This window comes from Taeniopygia guttata, chromosome 3, assembly GCF_048771995.1.
Source record: "Taeniopygia guttata chromosome 3, bTaeGut7.mat, whole genome shotgun sequence".
NCBI classification, from domain to species: domain Eukaryota; kingdom Metazoa; phylum Chordata; class Aves; order Passeriformes; family Estrildidae; genus Taeniopygia; species Taeniopygia guttata.
The window spans coordinates 539,965-563,185 of NC_133027.1; the positions used below are offsets into that span (position 1 = coordinate 539,965).

Sequence of the window (23,221 nt, forward strand, 5' to 3'; positions counted from 1 at the left end):
CCATGCCAGGGCAGGCTGGTCTGAGCCAAGCCAAGCCAAGCAGAGTCAAGGGCTGTGCTGTGCCAAGCCAAGCTGTACCGTGCCAAGCCAGGCCGTACCAGATCAAGCCAAGGGCTGTCCAGTGGCATGCCAAGATGTGCCAAGCCTTGCCAGGCTGTGCTGTGCCAAGCCAGGCTGGGCCAAGCCAAGTGTGGTCAAGAGCTGTGCGGTACCAAGCCAAGCCAAGCCAGGCCGTGCCATGCCAATCCAATCCAATCCAATCCAAGCCAAGCCAAGCCAAGCCAAGCCAAGCCAAGCCAGGCCGTGCCATGCCATGCCAATCCAATCCAATCCAATCCAATCTAATCCAACCCAACCCAATCCAATCCAACCCAACCCAATCCAATCCAATCCAATCCAATCCAATCCAATCCAATCCAATCCAATCCAATCCAAGCCAAGCCAAGACATGCCATGCATGCCATGCCAATCCAATCCAACCAATTCAAGAGATGCCAAGCCAAGCCAAGCCAAGCCAGGCTGTGCCAAGCAATGCCATGCCAAGCCAAGCCAAGCCAAGCCAAGCCAAGCCAAGCCAGGCTGTGCCAAGCCAGCCATCCTTACCCTCTCCCTTCTCCCCGCACGGTGCCAGCCGTGTCCCCCAGTCCCTGGTGCCAGCGCGACCCCCAGGCCCTGACAGGACCTCTCGGGGGCTCTGCCCTCAGGGTACCCCATGTCGGGGCTGCAGCACCCCTGGGTGCTGAGGGGGCTCTGGGGGCTTGGGGGGCTCTGGGGGGTCAGGGAGCTATGGGGGCTCAGGGGGCTGGGGGGGGCTCAGGGGGCTCAGGGGGCTCAGGGGGCTCAGGGGGCTCAGGGGGCTCGGGGGGCTCAGGGTGGGATTGGGGAGCTGGGGGGGGCTCAGGGTGGGATTGGGGAGCTGGGGGCTCAGGGGGTCAGGGGGCTCAGGGGGCTCAGGGGGCTCAGGGGGCCCAGGGGGCTCAGGGGGTTCAGGGGGTTCAGGGGGTTCAGGGGGGCTCAGGGGGCCCAGGGGGCTCAGGGGGTTCAGGGTGGGATTGGGGAGCCGGGGGCTCAGGGGGCTCAGGGGACTCAGGGGGCTCTGGGGGCTATGTGGGCTCCGGGGGTTCAAGGGTCTATAGGGACTCAGGGGGCTATGGAGGATAGGGGGGCTATGGGGGCTGTAGGGGCTATGGGGGCTCAGGGGGCTCAGGGTGGGATTGGGGAGCTGGGGGGGCTCAGGGGGCTCAGGGTGGGCTTGGGGAGTTCCAGAGACTCCAGCGGAACCAGGGGGGCCGTGGGGAGCTCACGCTGCCGCTCCCAACACTGGCACAGGTGCTGCTTTCAGGCCACAAAAACCTGGGCTTGCTCCAGGCTGAGGATGGGGTGACTTTGGGGGGCCCCTCGGAGCATCCAGCAGCGCCTGGGCACTGTCTGGGCACCAGGGCTGTGGCACAGAGCCTGGCACGGGCGTGGGAGGGCCCAGCAGCTTTGGCTGTGCCTTGGCAGCGCCGTTCCTGCTGTGCCAGGACTGCAGCCCCGAGAGGGGCCCCTGGGCAGAGCTCCCCTCGCCCTCCGTGCTGGAAGGCTCCTGGGGCACAGGGGGGCACTGCAAAATAACGCATTAATTACCAATGCTAATTAATGGCGTGTTCCCTGCTGGGCTGGGCCCTGTCACTGCCATGGGTGTCCTGAGGAGCCTCCTGTGCGTGTGGGGGATCCCGGCTGGAAAGGGGCAGAGCAGAGGATTGGGATTGATCCCCCAAATCACACAGGCAGGGCCCTGCTGGGCTGGGATTGAACCTCAAATCCCATGGGCAGGGTCCTCTGGGCTGGGATTAAACCTCAAATCCCATGGGCAGGGCCCTGCTGGGCTGGGATTAAACCTCAAATCCCATGGGCAGGGTCCTCTGGGCTGGGATTAAACCTCAAATCCCATGGGCAGGGCCCTGCTGGGCTGGGATTAAACCTCAAATCCCATGGGCAGGGCCCTGCTGGGCTGGGATTAAACCTCAAATCCCATGGGCAGGGTCCTCTGGGCAGGGAGTGGGATTTACCTGCCGATCCCACGGGCTGGGATTGGGATTTACCCCAGATCCCACGGGCAGGAATTGGGATTTACCCCAGATCCCATGGGCAGGAATTGGGATTTACCCCAGATCCCATGGGCAGTAATTGGGATTTACCCCAGATCCCACGGGCAGGGATTGGGATTTACCCCCAGATTCCATGGGTTGGGATTGGGATTTACCCCAGATCCCATGGGCTGGGATTGGGATTTACCCCAGATCCCATGGGCTGGGATTGGGATTTACCCCCTGATCCCATGGGCTGGGATTGGGATTTACCCGCTGATCCCACAGGCTGGGATTGGGATTTAACCCCTGATACCACGGGCTGGGATTGGGATTTACCCCAGATCCCATGCGCAGGAATTGGCAGCTCGGCCCCTGTCCCCGTCCCCGTCCCCGTCCCCGTTCCTGTCCCCGTCCCCGTCCCCGTCCCCGTCCCCGTTCCTGTCCCCGTCCCCGTCCCCGTCCCCGGCTGGCGTGTCCCCGGAACCGCTGCTCCCTCCCCCAGGGCCAGGCTCCCCGGGGTCCCCCTCACTGCAACCCCCGGCAGCTCGGCCTCGGCACCGCGGCACGGTGACACGGCACGGTGACACGGAGACACGGTGACATGGCCTGGTGACACGGTGACACGGCTCGGTGACACAGTGACACGGTGACACGGTGACATGGTGACACGGCCTGGTGACACAGCACGGTGACATGGTGACACGGTGACACGGCCCGGTGACATGGTGACACGGCCTGGTGACACGGAGACATGTGACAGAGCCCGGTGACACGGGCCAGTGACACGGTGGCACGGCCCGGTGACACGGCCCGGTGACACGGAGACACGGTGACATGGTGACACAGCCCAGTGACACGGCCCTGTGACATGGTGACACAGTGACACGGCCCAGTGACACGGAGACACGGTGACAGAGCCTGGTGACACGGTGACACGGTGACACAGTGACATGGCCTGGTGACACGGCCCGGTGACACGGTGACACGGCCCTGTGACATGGTGACACGGTGACACAGCCCGGTGACACAGCCTGGTGACATGGAGACACACAGTGACATGGCACGGTGACACGGTGACACGGTGACAGAGCCTGGTGACACAGAGACATGGTGACATGGCCTGGTGACACGGGCCGGTGACACGGTGACACTGTGACATGGCCCGGTGATACAGCCCGGTGACACGGTGACATGGCCTGGTGACATGGTGACACAGTGACACGGCCCGGTGACACGGCCCGGTGACACGGTGACAGAGCCCGGTGACACGGTGACACGCTGCCAGCTGCCGGGGCACGGGCAGGTCCCTGGGGCCGGGATTGGATTAATTAATCTCGCCCAGGGTGGCTCCAAATTAAGGCGGTGCTGGTGACACGGCCCGGCAGGTCGGTGAGGCCAGGAGCAGCTGGGGACAGCCAGTGCCACCGTGTGCCAGGGTGGCACTGTGTGCCAGGCAGTGTCACTCTATGCCAGGCAGTGTCACCGTGTGCCAGAGTGTCACCATGTACCTGGCAGTGTCATTGTGTGCTGGCAGTGTCACTGCTGTGCCAGGGTGGCACTGCTGTGCAGGACAGTGTCACCATGTGCCGGACGGTGTCACCGTGTGCCGGACAGTGTCACCGTGTGCTGGGCAGTGTCACCGTGTGCTGGGCAGTGTCACCGTGTACCTGGCAGTGTCACCGTGTGCCAGGGTGGCACTGCTGTGCAGGACAGTGTCACCGTGTGCTGGCAGTGTCACCGTGTGCCAGGGTGGCACCGTGTGCCAGGGTGTCACCGTGTGCCAGGGTGGCACTGCTGTGCCAGGCAGTGTCACCGTGTGCTGGCAGTGTCACCGTGTGCCAGGGTGACACAGTGCCGGGGTGGGGGTGACCCTCTCCGGCCACCTCTGCCAGGCCCTGGGGACAGGGTGTGTGGGGACATGGCTGGCGAGCTGAGGGGTGACATGGGGCATTGAGGGTGGCAGCGGTGGTGGCCAAGGGACGGTGACCCTGAGGGATGCCACCACGGCCTGAAGGACCTGACAGGGACATAGGTGTGACGTCCCCGTGGTCGGGGGGACCCAGGCATGGCTCAAGTGGCCCAGGGGACACGGCTGTGACGGTCCCACAGCCAGAGGGGTCCTGAGAGACGCAGATGTGGCACAGTGGCCCCGAGCTCCTGGCGCTGCCACTGCTGGGTGAGGTCAGGGTGCCATTCCCGGTGCCATTCCCGGTGCCATTCCCGGTGCCGTGTCCCGGTGTCACTCCCGGCTCCCGCTGCCTGTGCCCGGGGAGCAACTGCGGCCGGTCCCGCTGTCCCCACTGTCCCCGCTGTCCCGCTATCCCCGCTGTCCCCGCTGTCCCCGCTGTCCCCACTGTCCCCGCTGTCCCGCTATCCCCGCTGTCCCCGCTGTCCCCGCTGTCCCCGCTGTCCCCACTGTCCCACTGTCCCCGCTGTCCCCGCTGTCCCCGCTGTCCCCGCTGTCCCCTCCCGCCTGACCTCATTTCCAGCTCCGAGGGCTCCGGTTATGCAATTCCCGCAGAGCGGAGCTGGCCGGCAGCCCGGGCACCGCCGCCGGGCACCGCGGGCACCGGGAGCCCCCCGGGCCGCGGGAGGGGCCCGCTGGAAGGGCTCGGTGCCCGGTGCCCGGTGCCACCGGGGCATGTGCCGTGGCAGCGCTGGTGGCACTGGGGACACGCGGGTGTCACACGGAGGGGAGGGGGCACAGCCGGGGGCTGCCGGACCTGCTCGGTGGGCACCGGGAGGAGGAGGAGGAGGGCTGGGATGAAGGGCAGGGGGGTCAGCAATGAGGGGATGGAGCCGGGGACGGACGAGGGGCTCGGGGAGCAGCCCCGGGAGCTGCCGCTGACCCGAGCCCCGGCCCGGTGCGGGGGGACACCGGGGGCTCCCGGCGGTGCCCCGGCTGTGCCCCGGCTGTGCCCCCGGCCCCGGGGCTGGCTGCGGGTGCTGCCAAATGGGGGGGCCTGAGGTGCCTTGGGGTGCACAGAGATCCTGGGAGCCCCACGGGGCCTTCGGGGTCCCCTTGGGGTGCTGGAGCTTCTTGGGCTCTCCACGGGGCACTCGGGGTCTCTGTGGGGTCCCTGCGGTCTCCGTGGGGTGCACCAGACCTTGGGGTCTCCGTGGGGTTCCTGGGGTCTTCCAGGAGCGGGACCCGCCCCTCCCCCTGCAGCTGGCAATAATCGGGATTAATTAGGGCTCTAATGAGCCGTGAAAGGGTTACGGGCCGTGGGACGAGCAGCGGGCGGGGACATCGGGCCTGGCCTGGCAGCACCCACGGCCCCGCGGGCGGGGACAGCGTGGGAGGGGGTCCGGGGTGTCCTGTGGGTGCCACCGCCTGGGTGACACCGAGCGCGGGGTGCCCTGTGGGTGACACCGAGCGCGGGGTGCCCTGTGGGTGACACCGAGCGTGGGGTGTCCTGTGGGTGTCACCGAGCGCGGGGTGTGCTGTGGGTGTCACCGAGCCCGGGGTGTCCTGTGGGTGTCACCGAGCCCGGGGTGTCCTGTGGGTGTCACCACCCTGATGCCCCGAGCCCGGGCTGTGCTGTGGGTGTCCCCACCCTGATGCCCCGAGCCCGGGCTGTGCCCGCGGGCGCTGGGGGCTCTGTCCCCACCTCGCTGGCCCCGAGCCCGCTCCCCGCTGCCAGATGTGCGGCTGTGCGGGGGCACATCTGGGCCGGGCAGCTGTGCGGGCCGAACACTGGCGGCTCTGTGCGCTGCCGGTGACCGCGGCCATGACCAATGCGGATCTCCGCTCGGCCCGGCCCGCAGCTGCTCCGCCTCCCTCCCGGGAGAACCGGCTCCCCTTTCTCCATCAATCCGCCTTTCCACACGGCCAAGGGACGAGACACCGCGGGGAGGAGATGGATTTATTAAATATTTGGCGGATGACAGAACATGTCTCCCTGCTCGCAGGCTGCTGCTGGAAACGTTCCCGGTGCTTACGGCACCGGCTGCGGCATCGCCAGCCGCTCCCGGGGACAGAACCGGTACCGGGGACAGAACCGGTACCGGGGACAGAACCGGTACTGGGGACAGAACCGGTACCGGGGACAATCCCGGGGACAGAACCGATCCCGGGGACAGAACCGGTCCCGGGGACAGAACCGGTCCCGGAGACAGAACCGGTACTGGGGACAGAACCGGTACCGGAGACAGAACCCATCCCGGGGACAATCCCGGTCCCGGGGACAGAACCCATCCCGGGGACAGAACCCATCCCGGGGACAGAACCGATCCCAGAGACAGAACCGGTACCGGGGACAGAACCGATCCCAGGGACAAAACCGATCCCGGGGACAGAACCGGTACCGGGGACAGAACCGGTCCCGGAGACAATCCCAATCCCGGGGACAGAACCGGTACCGGGGACAGAACCGGTACCGGAGACAGAACCGGTACCGGGGACAGAACCCATCCCGGGGACAGAACCCATCCCGGGGACAGAACCGGTCCCGGGGACAGAACCGGTACCGGGGACAGAACCCATCCTGGGGACAGAACCCATCCTGGGGACAGAACCCATCCCGGAGGCAGAACCCATCCCGGGGACAGAACCGGTCCCGGGGACAGAACCGATCCCAGAGACAGAACCGATCCCAGAGACAGAACCGATCCCGGAGGCAGAACCCATCCCGGGGACAGAACCGATCCCGGGGACAGAACCGGTACCGGGGACAGAACCGATCCCGGGGACAGAACCCATCCCGGGGACAGAACCCATCCCGGGGACAGAACACATCCCAGAGACAGAACCGATCCTGGGGACAGAACACATCCCAGAGACAGAACCGATCCTGGGGACAGAACCGATCCCAAGAACAGTCCTGCCCGCTCCCGGGAACAATCCTGCTCCCGGGACAGTCCTGCTCCCGGGGCTCCCGGGGCTCCCGGGGCCAATCCCGCGCTCCCGTGTGCCTGCAGGAATAGGGAATGGCACCGGAGCTCGGTGTGGCCCGCAGGGATGCCCCGGCTGTGTGGGCACTGCCAGGGCTTGGGGAGCCAGGAGTGGCAGGAGCCGCCCTGTCCCTGTGCGTGTCACCCACAGTGGGGTCCCGGTGGCTGCCGTGCCCCCTCCCTGCCCCGTGGCAGCTGGGGTGTCCCTGTCCCGGCATTAACTCGGGATTAATTGGGGTGTCCCTGTCCCGGCATTAACCCGGGATTAATTGGGGTGTCCCTGTCCCGGCATTAACCCGGGATTAATTGGGGTGTCCCTGTCCCGGCATTAACCCTGATCAGGAGGGTGCAGCTGGGTGAGCCCCGTGGCTCTGCCCCAGCCTGTGTCCAGCCCAGGGGCAATTAAAACCGGGGTTAATTACCTCCCTAAGTGACACCCTTGGGTGACATGTCGCAACAGGGCCCTGGGCACCCCAATCCTCCTCTCCTCGCTGTCAGGGGTGCTGGGGGGGCCCTGCAGGTTCCTTCCCTCCCCTCCAAGCCCTGGATGCCACCAGGCCTCCCACAGCAAGCCCAGGTGCCCCAGCCCCGCTGTGCCACCGTCCCTGCCCTGGCAGTGCCCTGGCAGGGCTGGGTGGGCACCCCCAGCCTCTTGCCTGCAGGAGGGGCTGGGAGACCCCCAGAATGTGCTGGGAGACCCCCAACCCCTCTCAGCTCTGCCTGGGGGACAGACCCCGACCCCCCTGCAGCTGTGACACCCCCAGCTCCTGGTGGCCACTGCCACCCCAGCTGGGCCATGGGAAACATCCCCATTTTCTGTGCTTGGGCCCACAGCACAGCCAGAGGTGCTGCCCGCCCGAATGCAGCAAATTCAGCTGAAAACCCACCTGAGGTGGTCCCTGTCTCTGTCCTGGTTCCCATCTCCCCATCCTCATCCCCGTTCCTGTCTGCAGTCCCATTCCTATCTCCATCTCCCATCTCTCTCCCCATCCCTGTCCTTATCCCCATTCCCATCTTCATCCTCATCCCTTATCCCTGTCCTTACTGCCATTCCCATACCCATCCCTGTCCCCATCCCTGTCCTTGTCCCTCTCCCCATCCCTGTCCTTGTTCCCATCCCCATCCCTGTCCTTATCCCCATCTCCATTCCTGTCCTTGTCCCCGTCCCTGTTCCTGTCCCCCCTTTTCCAGCTGAAGCTGCTTTTCCCTCCAGCTCCTCCTGGCTCGTTTCCAGCGCTTCCATCAAGCCAGGCCTGTGGCCACCAGGCTTTTCCTGTCCCTGTCCCTGTCCCTGTCCCTGTCCCTGTCCCTGTCCCTGTCCCTGCTCGGTGAGGGTGAGCCCTTCTGGGGCTGGGTCACTGTGGGGGTGCTGGGGATCCCCTCATCCATCACCCTCCATAAATATTTACGGATGCATCAGGGCTGTGGCTCCTTCCACTAAAAATGACATTTCCTTCCACTAAAAATGACATTTCCTTCCACTAAAAATGACATTTCCTTCCACTAAAAGCGACATTCCCGAGCCCGCAGGAACGGCACCGCCGCTGCCCGGGGCTGCTGGCCGTGTTTTGTTTTGGGAGCTGATGGAGCAGGGTGAGCTGCCATCCCCGCTCCCTTATTTCCCTGATTTCCACCAAAACTGAGCCCAGCTCCCGATGCCGCTGCTCCTCTCGGCCTGGCCTGGTCCCCCCTCAATTCCCAGCACCAGAACCTGGTGGCCCACCCCAGAGGACGTGGCCTCTCTTCTGGCTCCAGGTGGGACCCTAAAAGCTGAATCCCCTCGTGCCGTGCCCCAGGACCGGGGGCTGCAGCCCCTGCTCCGGGACAGACCCAGGAGCAGCGAGCGGCGCGGAAGGGAGCGGCACACGGAGCGGGGACAGCCACCAGCAGTGTCCTTTTGGAGCGGGGACAGCCACCAGCAGCGTCCTTTCGGAGCGGGGACAGCCACCAGCAGTGTCCTTTCGGAGCGGGGACAGCCACCAGCAGTGTCCTTTCGGAGCGGGGACAGCCACCAGCAGCGTCCTTTCGGAGCGGGGACAGCCACCAGCAGCGTCCTTTCGGGTGGTTTTTGGTTGTTCAGCCTCCCGGGAGCGGCTGAGAGGGTGGGACAGGTCTGGTGACACCGAGGGGACATGCAATGGCCTGAGGGGCAGCGCTGCCGAGGTCCTGGGGCAGCCCCGCTGCTGTCAGGGAGCTGCAGGTGGTGGAGATCGGTCACGGTTGCACGATGGTGATGGATGGGCTGGAACTGCCTCTTCTGAGGGGGGAGATGTCCCTCGATGGCAAGAGCAACCTCCGAGCCTGCGGCACCAGGAACCCCGTCAGGGTCTGCAGAGATCCCACAGTGATCCCTCAGAGATCCCGCAGAGATCCCACAGAAATCCTGCAGAGATCCCACAGAGATCCCACAGAGATCCCATAGAAATCCTGCAGAGATCCCATAGAAATCCTGCAGAGATCCCACAGAGATTCCACAGTGATCCCACAGAGATTCCACAGTAATCCCACAGAGATCCCATAGAAATCCCCTAGAGATCCCACAGAGATCCCACAGAGATTCCACAGAGATCCCATAGAAATCCCATAGAAATCCTGCAGCGATCCCACTGAGATCACACAGAAATCCCATAGAAATCCCATAGAGATCCCCTAGAGATCCTGCAGAGATCCCACAGAAATCCCACAGAGATCCCATAGAAATCCTGCTGAGATCCCACAGAGATCTCACAGAAATCCCACAGAGATCCCATAGAAATCCTGCTGAGATCACACAGAAATCCCATAGAAATCCCACAGAAATCCCCTAGAGATATTGCAGAGATCTCACAGAAATCCCACAGAGATCCCTCAGAGATCCCACAGAGATCCCACAGAAATCCTGCAGAGATCCCACTGAGATCACACAGAAATCCCACAGAGATCCCACAGTGATCCCACAGAGATCCCATAGAAATCCTGCAGAGATTCCACAGAAATCTCACTGAGATCCTACAGAAACCCTGCTGAGATCCCACTGAGATCATGAAGAGACCCCACAGTGATCCCACAAGAATCCCACCAAGATCCCATGGAAATTCCACAGAAATCCCACCGAAATCCCACCGAGATCCCGCCTGGCCCCGGGACCAGCAGTGCTGGGAGCTGGGGAGGGAAGGGAGCCCCAGGAGGGGCTGGGGGAGCTGGGGAGGGGCTCAGCCTGGAGAAAAGGAGGCTCAGGGGGGACCTTGTGGCTCTGCACAGCTCCTGACAGGAGGGGACAGCCAGGGGGGGTCGGGCTGTGCTCCAGGGAACAGGGACAGGACACGGGGAAATGGGCTCAGGCTGGGCCAGGGCAGGCTCAGGGTGGGCAGCAGCAGGAATTTCTGCCTGGAAAGGGCGCTCAGGCCTTGGCACTGCCCAGGGAGGGGTGGAGTGCCCATCCTGGAGGTGTCCAAGGCCCTGTGGATGTGGCACTTGGGGACAGGGGTCGTGGTGGCCTGGGCAGTGCTGGCGGGGCTGGTTCCTCTCCCTCGTTTCTCAGAGCTGCTCCTCGCTGGCGCTGGGGTCCCGCCGGGCTCGGGGGGCACTGGGGCTCCCCTGCCCCGACCAGCCCGGGGGTGGCAGGGTCACCCCCGTCCCTTTCTCTGAGCCTCCCAGGGCTGCAGGAAAAGCCTCCCAGGGCTGCAGGAAAAGCCTCACCGGGCTCTGGCTGCCCCTCCACCGCTGCAATTTCACTGTTCTTGAGTTACCAGATTGTTTCCCAGATCAGGCAGGACTTGAATTTCTAATGCAAAAACTGTCAGAGACTCCCGAGCCCCTCTGGGGCTCTCTCCTTGCGCTGCTGGCAGGTGGGAAGGGCAAATCCCCTTTTTTCCCTTGGCAGAGGCGCTGCTGCCGGGCTGATCCCACAAAATCCTGCTTTGGGTCCAGCAGGGATTCTCTGGCCCCTGGCAGGGGGACAGTGACAGGTGACAGGATTTCTCCACCCGGGCAGAGGGAAGGGGTGGCAGAGGAAGGTCCCTCCTGCTGTCCCCATCCCCTCCTGGTCCCCTCCTGGTCCCGGTGACCCCGGGAGGATTTTCTCCTCCAGCCCACCGGGAGTGGGGGGAGATGGGCAAACTTCCAGAGGGTGGAAACCCGAGCTGCTCCTGGCAGCTTTTCAGGTGGGGGAGATAAGGATCTCCCTGGAGAGCTCCGTGCTCCAGCCCTGCACCCGTCTGTCTGTCTGTCTGTCTGTCTGTCTGTCTGTCTGTCCACCTGCTGTGCCCCTTATTAACTGAGAGCCTTTCCGGGGGCACACAATGGATTTTGGGTTTGTCTGGACAGTGTCCATCACCAGGGGCTCCTGTTTCCTGTTACAGAGGGGACAATAAAATGGGAGATAAGGTTGGCAGAGCTGGTAACAATACAGTGGGAGATAAGGCTGGCAGAGCTGGTGTCGGTGTTTTCCCACTCTGGGCAGAGCTCAGAGCCCCTGGCAGGGCCTGGAGGGGATCCAGGAGAGCTCAGAGCCCCTGGCAGGGCCTGAAGGGGCTCCAGGAGAGCTGCAGAGGGACTGGGGACAAGGATGGAGGGACAGGACCCAGGGAATGGCTCCCAGTGCCAGAGGGCAGGGCTGGGTGGGAGATTGGGAACTGGGAATTGTTCCCTGGCAGGGTGGGCAGGGCTGGGATGGAATTCCCAGATTCCCCTGGATCCCTGGCAGTGCCCAAGGCCAGGCTGGACACTGGGGCTGGGAGCACTGGGACAGTGGAGGTGTCCCTGCCATGGCAGGGGTGGCACTGGTGGCTCTGAGGTCCCTTCCCACCCATCCCATTCCATAATTCTGTGGAAAACATCCCTGTGAGCCCTGCGGGGACCTTCCTGGGGCAGGGTCAGGACAAGAGCAGGAGGGGACAGAGCCCCAGGAGCTGCTGGAGGTGGGACACGGGTCCGTCCTTACCTGAGCTGCTGTCCAGCCTGCGGCCCCTCCTAACCTGCAGACAGGGAGGAGCAGGTTAGCAAGGGAGATTTCATTTTGGGTAGGAAGGGGAGATTTCATTTTGGGTAGGAAGGGGAGATTTCATTTTGGGTAGTGAGGGGAGATTTCATTTTGGGTAGGGAGATTTCATTTTGGGTAGGGAGGGGAGATTTCATTTTGGGTAGTGAGGGGAGATTTCATTTTGGGTACGAAGGGGAGATTTAATTTTGGGTAGCAAGGGGAGATTTCACTCATTCCCAGGGCTGGCCCCGTCCTTGCTGAGCTGCAGGAGGCTCTCCCAGGGCGTTTCTCCCGGGCACAGCCACCGCTCCCAGCTCGGTGTCACCCCAAACCTGCCCGGGACAGTCGCTGGGGACAGGGGGACGCAGGACCTCAGTTTTGGGCAGGTGCATTCCATGGAATCCCAGCATGGCTTGGGTGGGAAGGGACCTCAGAGCCCACCCAGTGCCACCCCAGCCATGGCAGGGACACCTCCCACTGTCCCGGTGTCCAGCCTGGCCCTGGGCACTGCCAGGGATCCAGGGGCAGCCCCCGCTGCTCTGGGCACCTGTGCCAGGGCTGGAACCCCACTTCAAACTGGTGTTTGTGTCCAGGAACTGCAATGGATCAGAAAACTCTGGTTCCTGGTGGTTTGAGCAGAGCCCTGGTTCCCCCTGCACTGGTTCCAGGGCTCTAAAATCCAACTGGGCAGCGAGGAAGGGACAAGGACGTGGTGAGCCTCAGGTGACACCATGCCGGGATGCAGGAGGGGTGTGCCAGCCCCGGGTGGGATGCAGGAGGGGTGTGCCAGTCCCAGGCTGGGATGGAGGAGGGGTGTGCCAGCCCTGGGTGGGATGCAGGAGGGGTGTGCCAGCCCCGGGTGGGATGCAGGAGGGGTGTGCCAGCCCCGGGTGGGATGCAGGAGGGGTGTGCCAGCCCCAAGCCAGGATGGAGGAGGCTCTGCCCGCTCCCAGCTGTGCCCTGCGGAGCCTGGGGACCTCGGGGACACCTCTGGGGACACCACTGTGTGATCCCAGCCCTGGGGGAGGCAGCTGGGGGGGATTTGTTACACAAACCAAAGTGACAAATCCTCCTCCCGGAGCATTTCGTCCCCCAAAGCCACGCCTGCAGCATCCCAGGTCACTGCTGGGGCTCATTAATTGGGAATAAGATAAAAACACAGCAGGGAAATAGGAAATAACTGCGTGAAGAAACTGGTGAGGAAGCCCGAGGATGCTGCTGTCCCTAGGAGTGGCTTTAAATCAAAAGAAGGTCGATTTGGAATGGATCTCGGGCAGGAATTGCTCCCTGGGAGGGTGCTGAGGCCCTGGCACAGGTGCCCAGAGCAGTGCCCAAGGCCAGAGTGGGCAGGGTGGGAGCACGCTGGGACAGGGGAAGGTGTCCCAGGGGTGGCACTGGATGGGCTCTGAGACCCTTCCCACGCAGACCATTCTGGGGTGATTCCTGGATCCCGGGCAGTGGTGCCCTGTGAGGAGCAGGCTTTGGTGTCACCCACCCTGCTGTGCCCAGCCCTGTGCTTCCATATTGATCCTTCCTGGATCTCCCTGCCAGGGCTTCACCTCAGCGGCTCTGGGACTGCCATACGCTGCTTTTTCCCTGGCAGGGATAATATTTACATTCCACACGGAGCCTCTTGGACACAGCTCTGCTCTTGGACACGTCCCTGCCCGGCTTCATGCTGTGGCCATGAGTAATGGGGAGGGTTTGTGTCCGTCTCTGCCCCATCCCTCATCCCCCACGCCCCACACTGCCCCTGTCCCCTGCCAGACACCAGCAGATGTGGAAAGAGCCCTGTGGGTGGGTCATTTGTTAAGCATCCCAAACATTCCAGTGATGAGGAATGTTCTGGGGCAAAGAGGGTCCTGCGACTTGGCGGGTTCTGCTCTGGAAGCTCCATTTTAGCCTCAATGGACCTTCCCAAACGCTCCTTCCCGCCAGGTTCAGGAGCTGGGGGGCAGAGAACGGAGCACCTCCAAAGCCCTGGGTGCCTGCAGCAGCCAGCGGGGGGGAGAGCTCGGGAATGACTCCTGGGAGCAGCGGCTGGGCCAGCAGGAAACGTGTGTGGGACAAACCAGGCCCACAGTCCTGCTCTGCGATGCTGGAATCGGGTTTGGCTGGAGCCGGACAAATACCGGCACCGATTCACACCCGGCCAAGGCTGCTCCTCTGTTTGGGTTGGAAACATGGAAAGCAGAAGCCAAGAGAGCCCCGAGTGAGCTCCTGTCCCTGGGAGGCTCCTGGAGCACGGGGTGAGGAGCAGATCCTGGCATTCCCTCCCTCACACACAGGGTGAGGAGCAGATCCTGGCATTCCCTCCCTCACACACGGGGTGAGGAGCAGACCCTGGCATTCCCTCCCTCACCCTGCCCTGAGGCCACGAGGATCCTCTGAGCTGGGGACAACTCCTGGAATGTGCCACAGAGGGAAAGCCTGGGACACCAGGGACACGGGGATGAAAGGGAGGGACCTCCCGTGACACGGATGGCACTGCTGCTCTGGGACCCCCATCAGCACAGGGACACTTGTCCAGCCAAGGTCACTTTGGGATGGATTCCCATTGGCACAGGGACACTTGTCCAGCCAAGGTCACTTTGGGATCCCCATCAGCACAGGGACACTCATCCAGCCAAGGTCACTTTGGGATGGATTCCCATTGGCACAGGGACACTTGTCCAGCCAAGGTCACCATCAGCACAGGGACATTTGTCCAGCTGAGGTCACTTTGGGATGGATCCCCATTGGCACAGGGACACTTGTCCAGCCAAGGTCACCATTGGCACAGGGACACTTGTCCAGCCGAGGTCACTTTGGGATCCCCATTGGCACAGGGACACTTGTCCAGCTGAAGTCACCATCAGCACAGGGACACTTGTCCAGCCGAGGTCACTTTGGGATGGATTCCCATCAGCACAGGGACATTTGTCCAGCTAAAGTCACCAAGGGATCCCCATTGGCACAGGGACACTTGTCCAGCTGAAGTCACCATCAGCACAGGGACACTTGTCCAGCCAAGGTCACCATCAGCACAGGGACATTTGTCCAGCTGAGGTCACTTTGGGATGGATTCCCATTGGCACAGGGACATTTGTCCAGCCAAGGTCACCAAGGGATCCCCATTGGCACAGGGACACTCATCCAGCCAAGGTCACCAAGGGCAGGGCTGGGCAGGTGACAGTGGCACCGCTCAGGGGCTGCCCTGCTGAGTGCCCCACTCTGGGCTCTGTCACCCCTCTGAGCTGGATTTCTCACAGCCCCTGGAGCAGCTCCTCCTCCTCCTCCTCCTCCTCCTCCTCCTCCTCCTCGCTCCCATTCCCGTGGGTGGCCTTTGCTGTGAGAAAAGCCGGGCGCAGGACAGGGCTGTGACACCGGCCCGTGGCACCTGCTGGGGACAGGGACTGGGGCTGGGAGGTGGCATGTGCCAGGGCAGACACAGCACCTGGGAGGGGGCTGCTTCCCCAGAGCCACCTGTGCCCAGGGACATCCATCTGATCCACCAGAGCCACCTGCACCCAGAGCCACCCACCTGCACCTGGGGACACCCACCTGCACCTAGGGACATCCACCTGCACCTGGGGACATCCACCTGCACCTGGGGCCACCCACCTGCACCCAGGGCCACCCACCTGCACCCAGGGACACCCACCTGCACCTGGGGACATCCATCTGATCCACCAGAACCACCTGTGCCCAGGGACATCCACCTGCACCCAGGGACACCCACCTGATCCAGAGCCACCTGCACCCAGGGACATCCACCTGCACCCAGGGACACCCACCTGATCCACCAGAGCCACCTGCACCCAGGGACATCCACCTGCACCCAGGGACACCCACCTGCACCCAGGGACATCCACCTGCACCCAGGGACACCCACCTGCACCCAGAGCCATCCACCTGCACCCGGGGACATCCACCTGCACCTGGGGACATCCACCTGCACCCAGGGACACCCACCTGCACTCAGGGACACCCACCTGCACCCAGGGACATCCACCTGCACCCAGGGGCCCTCTGGGACTGCAAAGGGAGCCAGTGAACCCACAGAGAAGCGGTCAGAAAATGCTGCAGAGCTCTGGGACGGGTTTGTCCCCTCACCTCGGTCCTTCCCGTTCTGCAGCTTCTCTGTTTCTTCTTCGTCCTCTTCCTCTGCTTCAGGAAAAAACAAGGAAAGGAAAAGCAGATGTGAGACAGGTGGGTGAGGGGAGAGAGGCAATCGTGGGATTGTTTGGGTTGGAAAATCCCTCAGACCATCGAGTGCAGTTGTTCCCCCAGCACTGCCAGGGCCACCAGTGCCCCCTGTCCCCAAGTGCCACATCCACAGGGCCTCTAAACCCCTCCAGGGCTGGGAATTCCATCCCCTCCCTGGGCAGCAATGCCTGACAGCCCCTCCCATGAAGAAATCCTTCCCGAATTTCGAATTTTGGCTCTTTCCTGGTGGGAGCTGTGGGCTTGCCCTGTCTGACCCAGGTGAGTTGCTGGCAGGGTAGGGGGAGCAGAAGGTGACATTGTCCTGCAGGTGGTGGCTCTTATCTCACTCCACCACTTCCCCAGCCCTGTGCAAAGAGCTGATGGTTATCCTGAGGGTGGTGTCACTCTGCAGAGGTGGGAGAGCACAGCAGGGAGAACCCCCAGCGACAGGCAGGGCTGGGACGTGTGCTGGGACTGCAGGCAAACCCATCTCCACAGATGGAAAACATCCCGGGTGGGAACGGGAGGGGAAAGCACATGTGGACTGAACTAAAGAAGTGTGGTTGCACCATGAGGTCTGATTTTTGAATTGACTGTGAGAGGGAGCAACATCTTCAACCAAAGATTGATTTCCCCTGCATAATTCAATTTGACACAATAGATCATGTCCATAGAGCCAGGGATCTCCAGTTCCTGAGGGTTGGAAGATGCCTTGGGAAGATGCCTTGGGAAGATGAGGAACCCACTGCTCCCATGCATTATGTTCCCATAATCTGAAGGTTATTTGGGGGTGATCCCATACATGTGCCTGCTACAGCTTTGGGAATATCTCTGGGGATTGGCCGAACATCCACTGGCACAGCAGCCAAACAGGTGGGAACGCTTTCCTGGGGTGGTGCTGGACAAACATGTGGTGTCTAAACCTGCAGCTTTAGCTAAAGTCACCCAAACATTGGCTTTAGGTTGGCTAAAGCAGCTGGAGAACAGCTGGAGAACCAGAGGTGTCTGCAGTGGATGTGACAGGAGGGGACCTCCAGACACGTCCTCAGTGGCTTTGAGAGCAGGACAGTGACACGTGGGGGTCACTCGGCTGCACTGGGTCCTGGAAGGGAGAGCTGAGGAGATCAGGGACAAAAGCAGAACCTCTGGAATTGCCAGGACTGTGACCTGGAGCTCAGCGTTGTGTCAGGAGCAGAGTGAAAATGGAGTAAAAACGGGCTCAGGGTTTCCCCAGCAGCACTGGGAGCCCCAGAGTGCCACTTCTGCACCTGTGAACGTGGCACCTGTGGGGCACTGGTGGCCTTGGCAGGACTCAGTGGGCTCGGAGATCTTTCCCACCCTCAGTGATTCTGTAATTCTGTGACTCCACAACTCCATCACGGAACCCTGGAATGTCCTGGGCTGGCAGGGACCCACAGGGATCACAGAGTCCAACTGCTGCCCCTGCCCAGACCCCCAAATCCCACCCTGGGCACCCCTGGCAGCGCTGTCCAAACCCTCCTGGAGCTCTGGCAGCCTCGGGACCTGGGCAGTGCCAGCCTGGGGTCTGTGCCCGTGCCCTGGGGACCTGGGCAGTGCCAGCCCCCTCTGGGGAAGATCCTTTCCTGCTCTCCAGCCAACCCTCCCCGACACCATGGCAGGAGGAGGTGGCTGGGGCCATCAGGGCACCCTGGGGAGCCCTGGGAGGACGGGGTGGTGCTGCTGCCTGTGTCCCCTCCCAGGGAACTCCCTGCCCTGGGCAGGGAAGGGACAGGGACAGGGCCAGGGCAGGGAAGGACAGAGCAGGGCCAGGACATGGCAGGGACAGGCCAGGACATGGCAGGGCGGGCTGGGAGCTGCAGCCCCGCTGCTTCCCCACCCTCCCACGCCTCTCTGCTCCCACCGCTCCCCCTGGGACACGAGGTGTGACATGCTCTGGCTGCCATCAGCTGAGGATCACTCGTGCTGTTCCTCATCTCCACAAACCACAGCGCTGCAGACACTTCCAGGGAGCCTTCCCTGGTCTCTGCAGCTCCTGGAGCACGAGCCTGGCAGCAGCTCAGTCCCACTCCCTGGTGACCCACACGGCTTTGGGGGCCCCTGGCACGGCTGGTGGCCAGGGACGGGCCCGGGGAGGGCTGCAGGCTTGGGATGGAGACCAGGGAACGCTTTGGACAACGCCCTCAGGCACGGCTGGGATGGTTGGGGTGTCCTGGGCAGGGTCAGGAGCTGGACTCCACCATCCCTGTGGGTTATTGCACAGGTCTGTGCTTCTACAGCACTTGCTGTGCCTTGGAAAGCAAAAAGGGATGAGCACAGGCTCTGGGCAGAGGTTTGTTCTCCGTGTTTGGGCCCTGGGGCAGAGCTGAGGTGATTTATGGGGGAGCTGGTGGCCCTGCTGGTGTTGTGTCACCCACAGACAACTTCATTAACTCCCAGCAGCTGCTGCTGCCAGGACACGGGGCTGGCAGGGGGATTTACTGCTGGCCACTGAAACACCCTGTCCATGTCTGTGGGAACCCAGAGCTTCCCTCTGGCTGCCCTGGGACCCTGGCAGGGGTCAGGAACCCCCCTGGACAGAGCCCCCAGAGACACTGGCTGTGATCTCTGTCCATGGAAAAGAGTTTTCAATCTTACAGGATGAATTACCAGCTCTGAGTGTTTGATATGAGTAATAATTAACTGTGGCACGGGTGCAAAAGTAAAATTTTAGGTTTCTAGATAAGGGGTTCAGAGGGGACAAGATGGAGGAATTGGGTGTGTCTTGTCCTTTTTCTCCTTCTTCATGCCCTCCATGTTTCACTGTGGTGTTGGCATTTTTCTGTTGGTTCAGGCTGGGGACACACTGTCCAACGTAGGTGACAGATATTGGCACGTTATTGTAAATCCAGCACAGGCAGTTTGTGGTATTTAATGTTTGTACCATCCCACTGAGGGCAGAGCCCCACACGCTGCCCTGCAGGACAGAGCTGCGGCAGGGCAGCAGAACATGTTAGAGATAAACAGAATAAACAACCTTGAAACCAGCACAGACCAATTATGGCTTCTGCTTTGGCAGCGGGGTGACAGACAGAGACTTTCTACAATCTCAGAATCACCAATACCACAGATTCTGACACATGTCCATCCCGGGAGGCTCCAGCGTGGCAGAGCCTCGAGGGAGAGACATTTGTGGGGAATTTGGGCCCAGCAGGGAGCAGGAGCAGAGCCAGGACACTTCCAGAAACTGAACCACAGGATCCTTCACCCTGCAAAAGGGCAGCCAGAGTCCAGCCTGGGACTGCTCCCAGCCCAGAGCACCGAGCTCATCCTTCCCTGGACACCTCCAGGGATGGGCACTGGACAGCCCCTCTCAAAGCCTGGACACGTTTCCATGAGGAAATCCCTGCTGGAAGCAGCTCCTGGAGCATCTGTGCTCCAGCCCTGCTGCTGCCGAGGCTGTGGGGCCAGGGGACCCTTCCCTGGGACCTGCCCCGGCCCCAGAGGGTGTTCAGCTCCCCTGGCACGGGGAAGGGGCACAGAGGGAGTAATTATCTGTTTCCCACATCATTGTTTAACGACAAGGGATGGAATTGGCCTCCTGCACAGTTATTGAGACGTGGTTGCATCATCTGATGGGGAGTCAGGCAGAGGGCTCACCTGCTGCCCAGCTACTGCAGGGCTCAGCAGGAATTTGGGGATGCTCACTCCAAAAACCTGCTCTGGCTTGTGACTGTGTCATTAAGATCATCACCCAGCACTGCCCAGGCCGGTGATGTTGGCTATGAAAGTGATTTTTCATTGAGAACGTGGACACACGGTCTCACATGGCAGAAAACAACAGAAAACAAACCTGGTTTTAAGAGAAATAATGGTTAATAGAACAACAGTTGTAACAGAAGGCAAATCTAAGGACAAAGCTTCAGCCCGTGGCTTCCAGCTCTGCTCCTGGCACGCCCTGGCTCAGCCCTCACCTGAGTGCAGCTCCTTCACCAGCGAGGACATGGTGTTGGTGATGGAGTCAGCTGCCACCAGCAGGTCGTTGCGGAGGTTCCTCCTCGTACCTGGGAGGGACAGGCTCGGGGTCAGAGGGGTGGCACTGCCACTGCCCTGCGGCCCCTGTGCCCCCCAGCCTCAGTGTCCCACCTGGGCTGGCTCCCCAGGCAGGGGCATGGGGATGGGGATTCACCCTGGAGCTCTGCTCCCCCTGTGACAGTGGCAGTGACAGTGACAGTGGCAGTGGCAGTGACACCCCCTGCCCGCTCCCCCCGTGGGCACAGCCACCCTCGGTGCTGCTGAGCTCCAGGTGGGACCCAAGGCTGTTGGAATTCCTCCCCTCCTGCATGGCTGGAGGAAGGAATCCTCTCCTCCTCCTCGGGGCCCTGTGCTGGCCCTGGTGACCCCGAGCTGCCTGGACACCCCCTGGCCACCCCAGCCCATCGTGGACACGGCTGTGCCACCAGAGCCAGCAGAGCCCGGGCACACGAGTGGCACAGGGGACGAGGCTCGGGGCCTCCTGAAGGCCACCACCCCCTCAGATCAGGGACCTGCCCATCCCTGGAAGGGCTCAAGGCCGGGCTGGAACAACCTGGGGCGGTGTCCCTGCTGTGGAGCAGCTGGATCGTGTCACCAGGCCCACCCAGACATCTGGCTGGGACAGCCGGTTATTTCATTAAGTGAAAAAATCCACCTTTTATTCTGTTTTATTCTGTTTATTCTGTTTCCTGTGCTCGCCACTGGCCCCAGCTTGCCTGATTCTGTGTGATTAATATGAAATACGCTAAATAGCACTAATTGTGCAGATTGCCTTTCCGGAAGGAGCGTTCCAGGAATGCCTGCAGGGTCTGGTCAGCAGGAGAAGCAGCCCCACCGTGGCTACCTCGGGAGGAACTGCCCCTGCTGTGGGCAGTGCTGGATCCCAGGATTCCCCAGGGACTGTCTTCTTCTCTTCCAAGGCGGCCAACAGCAGAACTGATTTTCTAATTACATGGTGGCCTCTGTAGTGAGCATTTCACCCAGAAACCATCAGGGTGTTTTACCCTAAACCTGTCACCGTCCCAGTGCCAATCGTGGTAATCCTCTGCTGAGTGGAAGATCAGATCACCTAAGGAGGAAACTTTTCTAATCTCAAGATGGGAAGGCCAAGATCTCTGGGACTCAGTTCTTCAAAGATTTCCTGCTCCAGAATTCCCCCCACGGATGGGGCAGCTCAGGGAGGGAGGAAAATTGAGCCTTTGGTGTCCCTGTGCCCTCTCCACAGCGAGAGGTGGAACCAGCTCATTTTTCAGTGTCTGGTGGATATGCAAAAGGCAGCATGATCATTGAGATGTTTTTGGTGAAGAAGAATCAGTGTGCTGAGGGGTGCCTGTGGGCTTGTTTTGGTCCCCACTGACACCTGGCTCCTTGCAACACATGTCTGGGATGCTGCCAGGTGTTAAAAACCTGGGAAAACCACAAGGTTTCACAGAGGGGGATCTCAGCAGGCCCTGAGCAAGGGCAGTCCTTAGGGAGAGGCAGCAAGGAGCCGTTGGTGGTGTAAATTCCTTCAGGGAACATCATCTTCACAGAAACTAACTTCATTCAGCTCCAAAGATTCAAAATGTGCCCCAGCTTTGGTCCAGGGCACAGGAAAGGGGTTTGTGATGTCTGCCTTGACATGGTGAGTTCTGTGTGTGTTGTACCTGGGACCAGAGAATGGTTTGGGTGGGAAGGACATTAAAGATCCCCTGGTTCCAGAACCTCCTGGGACACCTCCCACTGTCCCAGGGTGTCCCAGTGTCCAGCCTGGCCTTGGGCACTGCCAGGGATCCAGGGTGGGCACCCTGTGCCAGGGCCTGCCCACCTTCATAGGGAACAATTCCCAATTCCCAATATCCCACCCATCCCTGCCCTCTGGCACTGGGAGCCATTCCCTGTGTCCTGCCAGGGAACAATTCCCAATTCCCAAAATCCCACCCAGCCCTGCCCTCTGGCAGTGGGAGCCATCCCCTGTGTCCTGTCCCTCTGTCCCTTGTCCCCAGTCCCACTGCAGCTCTCCTGGAGCCCCTTCGGGCTCTGGAAGCAGCTCCAGGATCTCCCCAAGCTCCATTTTTCCCTTTAACCCCCGGATCTGCACCCCACAGGATTTCTCTGTGGGAATCAGACACCCACCCCAGAGCCATCCCAGCCAACTTGGGGCCACAGGATCCCAACTGGTTTGGGTGGGAGGGACCTCAGAGCCACCAGTGCCACCCCAGCCGTGGCAGGGACACCTCCACTGCCCCAGGGTGTCCCAGGGCACAACTCCCACCCCAAGCCCCTCTCCACGCCCGGGGCGGTCACCTTGTCCGAAGGGCTCGAGGGTGTCGGCCCCGAGTCCGGCCGGCGTGTCCGTGTGCGTGGGCGTGGAGCCGGCCGAGGCCGAGCGCGGGGGCACGGCGGGGCGGCCATGGGTGGGCGAGGGCTGCGCCGAGCCCGCGGCCTGGGCCTGTGGGGAGGAGAGAGCCTGTGGGGCTGGTTTGGCTAGTAACAGAGAGCCCGTGGCTAGTGAATGGCCTGTGGGGAGGGAACGGCCTGTGGGGCTGGTTTGGCTAGTAACAGAGAAGCCCGTGGCTAGTGAATGGCCTGTGGGGTTTGGCTAGTAACAGAGAGCCCGTGGGGAGGGAATGGCCTGTGGGGCTGGTTTGGCCAGTAACAGAGAGCCCGTGGCTAGTGAATGGCTGTGGGGCTGGTTTGGCCAGTAACAGACAGCCCGTGGCTAGTGAATGGCCTGTGGGGCCTGGGGCATGGCTAGTAACAGAGGGCCCGTGGCTAGTGAATGGCCTGTGGGGCTGGTTTGGCTAGTAACAGAGAGCCCGTGGCTAGTGAATGGCCTGTGGGGTTTGGCTAGTAACAGAGAGCCCGTGGCTAGTGAATGGCCTGTGGGGCTGGTTTGGCTAGTAACAGAGAGCCCGTGGCTAGTGAATGGCCTGTGGGGCTGGTTTGGCTAGTAACAGACAGCCCGTGGCTAGTGAATGGCCTGTGGGGCTGGTTTGGCTAGTAACAGAGAGCCCGTGGCTAGTGAATGGCCTGTGGGGCTGGTTTGGCTAGTAACAGACAGCCCGTGGCTAGTGAATGGCCTGTGGGGCTGGTTTGGCTAGTAACAGACAGCCCGTGGCTAGTGAATGGCCTG

At 61.9% G+C, this 23,221-nt stretch overlaps 1 protein-coding gene across 4 annotated transcripts in view; it reads right to left on the bottom strand.

Annotated features, from left to right (window-relative positions):
- Positions 1–7,905: 7,905 nt before the first annotated feature.
- Positions 7,906–23,221, bottom strand: part of DTNB (dystrobrevin beta) — a 131,743-nt gene continuing 116,427 nt past the window's right edge. For 3 of the 4 annotated variants that reach the window (XM_072926207.1, XM_072926205.1, XM_072926208.1), the window contains 5 exons: positions 22,393–22,537; positions 20,046–20,135; positions 16,021–16,074; positions 11,887–11,920; positions 7,906–9,266 (listed from right to left, as the gene is read on the bottom strand). In XM_072926207.1, coding sequence (XP_072782308.1) covers positions 11,916–11,920; positions 16,021–16,074; positions 20,046–20,135; positions 22,393–22,537 — 294 coding nt within the window. In that variant the 3' untranslated portion in view covers positions 7,906–9,266; positions 11,887–11,915. The remainder of the gene's footprint in view (positions 9,267–11,886; positions 11,921–16,020; positions 16,075–20,045; positions 20,136–22,392; positions 22,538–23,221) is intronic. The other variant, XM_072926206.1, reaches the window with a different exon arrangement.